The sequence below is a fragment of the Belonocnema kinseyi genome, chromosome 2, assembly GCF_010883055.1.
Source record: "Belonocnema kinseyi isolate 2016_QV_RU_SX_M_011 chromosome 2, B_treatae_v1, whole genome shotgun sequence".
In the NCBI taxonomy this organism is placed as follows: Eukaryota; Metazoa; Arthropoda; class Insecta; order Hymenoptera; family Cynipidae; genus Belonocnema; species Belonocnema kinseyi.
In genome coordinates this window covers 157,699,054-157,705,178 of record NC_046658.1, presented here as the reverse complement: position 1 = coordinate 157,705,178, position 6,125 = coordinate 157,699,054, and the positions used below count along the sequence as shown (strand labels likewise).

Genomic DNA, 6,125 nt, shown 5'->3' with positions numbered 1-6,125 from the left:
AAATAGCGGTAAGGTTTCATCTGTAACTACGTCTCATAATAAGCGTGAGACAGGCAGTTACAGGTGTTTATAAAGTATATATACATGAGTACAAATAAATGATTAATTTTTTAATTCTTATACTACACCACCATTATCAGGTTTCTTGGGCTTACGAAAGATTCCATTGAATAGAATATTACGATTTGAGTGATCGTAGATAAGATACAGAAATGGATGATTAGCATGAAAAATTGCTGGCCCATCAGGCCTACTTGATCTAAAGCTAAACAAAGCTGTAGCAGCAGCTGCAGTTGTGCCCTCTTCCGAAATTTCTATTTTAGCACGATGTACAGCGTCTCCTATATGAAGACTTTCTTCATTGTCCTCGACGAATCCACGTAAATCAGCGCCATTAGGAGTTAAAATCTCCTCAATGCCCAACCCCGAAGCGAGTTGCAGCATTGGAAGCTCTTGCTCGAGACTAAATTTTGGAATTTGAACCTCAACTGGTTTCGCTTGCATTCCCTCATCCAGGATTTCGCGTAACTCCTTTAAGCCACTTTCTGTACTTGAAATTCTTTGAATTAGTTGAATCAAGCCATCCTGTGTACTGCTTTGTAATGATCGAGCAGTAGCAAATGGTGGCAAAAAAATAAACATGGATACTTCATCACCCATGTACGGCAGCTGAAGAACGTGAGCTCCTAGCTCCTCAGAAACCACTGCAAACAAAACAAGTATTTACTTTGTATTTTAGTTGATAAGTCGCGCCTCACTAACTCTCAAGTTATTGTCTTTGTCACAACGCTGACTTCGCTCGAAATTTTGAGCGCGCATATGGCGCGCGTATGTTGAATCTCGCCCTTCGCGCTCGAATATTTATTCTTTGCATTTCAAATTTTTAAATGAAACTTTTAAAAAGATCTCTTTTAGATCGCAGTATTTATATGTGTCTTCATATTCTGAATTTTCTACTTAATTAAGTATGGTTCTAGATTAATTTTCTTAGAGCTCTGTAGGCTTTGAGGTAAACATTCTCATGGTTGTACTCGCGCTGCGCGCTCGTATTTGGACAGGCATTTATAAATGTATATTTTCTGAACCACCTTAAAATGAATAAAAATCTGCAATCCTTTTTTCAGATATTTTTCTTTATCTCGCGTTGTTATGCTAAGAATATGATTTTGTTTTTCATACAATTTTTTATGGATAAAGTAAAATATCCTACGACTCTTCTTTTAGACTTTTTACTATCTCGCATCTTTTCGCGTAATATTGGAATTGTCGGTTTTCTGCATGCTACTTTCGATAAATGAAAAAAATTCACGAGTCCAATTCAAAAATGGTTGAAAGCCATTTTGTAGGGTTTTTCAAAAGCTGTAATCTATCTTTTGAGACGTTTTTTGTATTTTGCGGCCCTTGGTTCAAAATTTGAATGTTGTGGGGTCAAATTTCGGACAATTATAATAATTTCTCCATCATAAACCCGTGGAGAAATTGCACTAATAGTCCCTAATAATATTGGGGCTTTGTTAGGGGCCCCAACAGCTTACCTTTATTAGGGTTGCCCCCATTAGGACCTATTATGATCCGAATATGGCAACCCTTTTAATTGAGATGAGTGCTGCCATACTAAGCCCCCTATTGTGGCCCTGGACAGGATCGCTTTAGACTCTAAATCATTTGCATGATGTTAAATTGATAGCGGTAAGTACTCAGACTAAAATAAACCTTTTAGCAGATTAGCAAAAAAAGAACGTTGTGAATGACGTTTATAGGTTAGGTCATTGTGTCACACGCGTGCCACATGTGAAAAAATGGCGAGGTTTATATTTATTCAACTTTAATCATATAAATTGTATATTATTTGAGCAAATTTTCTAAAAGGATTTTATTAAATTATTTTCATAAAGAGAAAAGAGACCCAATTTTTAAAGTATGTGAAGACGCTTAGAAATTTGTTCAGGAACATCCTTTTTTTATACATTTCTATTATATTAAAACGGTATTCGTAATGTCTTTTGATAGATAAATTGTATTTTTTTATCACTAATAACTTTGCAGATACCTGAAACTATCAATTTCATGGAATAGTACATATAAATTAACAAATCTGGATCTAACCTATAAATAAATACGTCACTTTACACGCCTTTTTTTTAATTCCAAGTTCCTTCTTTATAAGGAATTTTAAATGTTGACAAAAAATTACATCCTATGTAATTTTTAAACGTTATAAAATGGTATTAAACAGTAAACAAGCAAAACGTTATACGAAATTTAAAAAGATGTTATTAAAAATATTGTCGCAGTTGACGCTTTAATGTCTTAAGTTCCGTCGTTAAAAATGTTAAATGCTTAGTAAGTGATGCTATTATTGCCCCAGAGATCATTTTTCGACATATATGCAGGGAAACAGAACCGTGGCCAGCCATAGATAGGGCCCGACGAGCCTAACATTCCTAACATCCTAACATTTTCCTATAGATGTGATCCTAACATTTTCCTATAGATGTGAAAAAAATCTAAACTATAACTACTTTTTGCCCCCCCCCCCCCCCCCCGAATAAAATTTCTGGTTGCGATCCTACAGGGAAAAGTACCTTTTATGACTCATTGCTCACTTTCTCCATTAAACAGCAGCATTATATCGAATATATGACCAAATTCCATGTTTTATGTATGAAAAGAAATGGTTGTTTTGCACATTCAATACACTGGGATATATGATATAATCTAGATACATTATACGTAGTCGATTGCATAAACTTTGTACATATTTTCTTGCTATATAATTATATAGCTTTGATAAGTATAGGCTACGTATTTATTTTTAAACCAATGAATCAAACGTCTCTAAATAAGTTCGACTCGTCAGTCAAACACGAGGTCACAGACGTTTCCAAAATTTTCGCAAAAAGTCATTATAGAAATAATCCAAAAAGTGCTAGTTAACGAACTCGATATTTCTTTTCGGTTTCAAAATACGTGTGTCCAAGCACGATTCAATACGGTTAGTCTTTTAAAAATTATTCAGATTGGAATGGAATGAATTTTTAAGGTAAAATTTTGGATTTAATCGGATTACATTTAAATTAATTTCTTACCAGAATTTGGATTCATCGGGATGAAAGGGAATAAATTTTGGTGAAAAAAGTCGGGTTCACTTTGTTTGGATTTTCCGTTCTTAGAGGTGGAATTGAGTCGGACTTAAGCCAAAAAGGTTTTCATGATAAAAACCAGATTCAGCTAGACTGAAATAAGTGAATATATTTTAATATATGATTAAAAAGGTTTGAATTTTGCTCATAATTCGGATTCATTTGGATTGAAACCAAGTGACATGAAACATAATCATACGTGGAATTTCATGTAGGAATAATTCCTGTGGGTTACTGTTAAGAACAATTCATATAAGAGCCTATATGGAATTCCTTATCGTTTCCTTATTTTATCGCAGGTCGTAATTTAAAACAGGCTTACTATGTACAATCGTGTAGTCCAAAAAACGCTCTTTGAGCTACAGAGCCAGCCCCCCCCCCCCCCCGACATCAAAGTTTCCATTTCCGAAAAAGAAAATCCCTACTTTTTTTCGAAATTCAAATATCAACACATGCTACCGGGTACTTCAAAATATCATTCAATTAGCCAGGGAAAATGTTTGATTTTCGAAAAATTGAACTCATACTTCAGGGTTTGGTCAAAATGTGCCAAGTTTTTATGGATTAAAGAGTAGTGTCCACGGAATAAATTCCTATTAGTACTTTTTATTTTTAACCCTTCCTTACCCCCCATAAAATGTAGTTTTTCATTATTGGGTCATATTTGGGGCTCTTCGGGGAGGGGGGGGGGCGGATAATAAAATTGATTAGTATAGTTTTATTTCGTAGACACTCCTCTTCAATCCCTCAGAAAACTTGGCACGTTATGATGGAACCCTGGAACATGACATGAATTTTTTCATAAATCCAATATCTCCCCATGTTAATTAGATGGGATTTTGAAGTTCCCAGTCCCGTGTAGAAATAGCCCGAGTTAGCCCTGGTACAACAAGGTTCCTGGTCGGGGACTGACCGGTTTATGTTTGTTTTTTAAGAGCCTGGGCGTGAGCTGCTCGGAGACTGGCTAGCCAAAATTTATGTCAAAACCCCAGTCGGGGACTGACTAAGCTCTGATCGGACAAATATTATGATCGAATGCTCAGGCGGTAGCTGGCCGGGCGCTGATTGGCAATAATAAAACTGTCAAACTTTGTTTATAACTTAATTATCTTTTCTGATTTCATTAAGAAACGGATGCGTATACCCGCACGGATGTTACACGCGTTAAAATATATTGGGTGAATATCTTGTTGACACCACAAATTTTACAATTGAAACCCGAATCATTTCAATCTAGTAAAGCACCAATTGATCTTGTCCGGGCCACGGTCGGGCTTCCCGGCCAGCTCCCGGTCATGCTACATGGCCGGACGCTGGCCAGCGGAGCGTGACGATGCTGGTGGGATTATGACCAAAAAACCTCGGCCAACTCCCGGCTTAAAGCCGGGCTCTGCGAACGTAGAATGGCCAGCCCCCGACTTAAATTTCCACCCGGTGTTGAATGAATTAATATTTAAATTTCGAAAAAAACTACAGATTTTTTTTAACCGTACAGGGAAACATTTGGCGGGGTGGCTTGCCCTCGAAAGTGATACAAAGTTTTTCAATATATTTTTGGACCACTCTTATTTACATTGCAGATTACGTATTTTTCAGTAGGGATGGATGTGGCGGAGAAAAACGTCATCTTTTCATATTTTTCACTTTTCTAAAGCTTTGATCAATTTTAAGATACTCGCTGATACTCACTGTGATTGAATGTTCCTTTCTGATACATAAAGCTTGCTAAAGTAGCATTATTTTGAGCTTGATAAAAAATACTCTTCTTCGTATTTTCACGATTAAAACGGCTCTTCCATAAACCTTTAAAATATACTGCATTTGAGAGTACAAGATCAGTATCTTGAGTGATACCTTGAGAAGGAATTAAGTCCTGTATATTGCCTTTGGTCTTGTCGCTCACCCATTGGTTAATTTTATTTCGCGCAGCTTCAGGATCTGACCAGAAATCAACTTTTTCTAATTCCTGATCAAAAATACTCAACATGCAACTCTTAAGTCTTGTACTATTTTTTACCCATAATCGATTTGCGATTTCGTATTCATAATTCGTAGTCGAATTCTCCTAGATGAAAAAATATAATATTTATTATTAGTACATGTATATGGTACGGCAATTTACATCTAAATAGTAGTCGGAGAAAGGTAATTTTTTAAATACAATACCTTCCGAATTTGATTCAAGGTATTTTCAAAGGCATAAAATCTCTGTACATCAACCTTGGATAATTCTGTCGGTATGTGCAGTGCTTGTTTGAGCGAAGTTTCTGTAGCACCCCGTGCTCCCAAGTATACCACCATGAGAGCTTGATGCAAGCTGTGAGGACTGAAGAAAATATTGTCTTGTGTGACAATTTCGGATATTATTTTCAATGAATCCATGCCAAATCCAAAGCGACCGTCCACAAGAATCTTCTGGGCATCCTGATTCGTTGTTGGTGGATTATCATTCCCGGTCAAACACTGACCTGCTGAAGTTGACACCCAGGTACAAATGCAAAGAACCAATATTAAAGCAGAAGACATCATATCCACTAGAAAAGAAAAGAAAAGAAAAGAAAAGAAAAGAAATTAATATATACAAAGATTTAGTCATATACTATTCTTAATATCGCTATACTATCCCCGGCTAGACACAGTGCTAGTCGCTAGGCTATTTTGCACTGGGCGCGAAAGTTCGTTTCAAAATGTCGCAGCTTTACCATTTTTATGCAACAAATGATATATTTCGGGATGAGCAACACTGCGTTTTTAGATAGTGATACCAAAAAATGTTATTCTCATTTTCTTCAATGCGCGGCGAGCTCCTAGCAAGTTTAATTGTGCCCAACGTGCCGCCAAAAATCTGTCTCGGCACATTTGTTCTAAATCATTTTAGCAATCAAAAAAGCGTGAAATGAAAATCCTAGCTGATTGTCCTAAGAAATGGCACTAAATTTCAAAATTAACTTAACATTTTTGTTTATTTAAAAAACATTTTAT

The 6,125-nt window shown here is 36.1% G+C and overlaps 1 protein-coding gene across 2 annotated transcripts in view; it reads right to left on the bottom strand.

Moving 5' to 3' along the window:
• Nucleotides 1-89: 89 nt before the first annotated feature.
• Nucleotides 90-6,125, bottom strand: part of LOC117167865 (serine protease inhibitor 88Ea-like) — a 37,388-nt gene continuing 31,352 nt past the window's right edge. The window contains exons 2-4 of one of the 2 annotated variants that reach the window (XM_033353083.1): nt 5,310-5,677; nt 4,833-5,208; nt 90-704 (exon numbers count right to left, since the gene is read on the bottom strand). In XM_033353083.1, coding sequence (XP_033208974.1) covers nt 118-704; nt 4,833-5,208; nt 5,310-5,672 — 1,326 coding nt within the window. In that variant the 5' untranslated portion in view covers nt 5,673-5,677 and the 3' untranslated portion in view covers nt 90-117. The remainder of the gene's footprint in view (nt 705-4,832; nt 5,209-5,309; nt 5,678-6,125) is intronic. The other variant, XM_033353084.1, reaches the window with a different exon arrangement.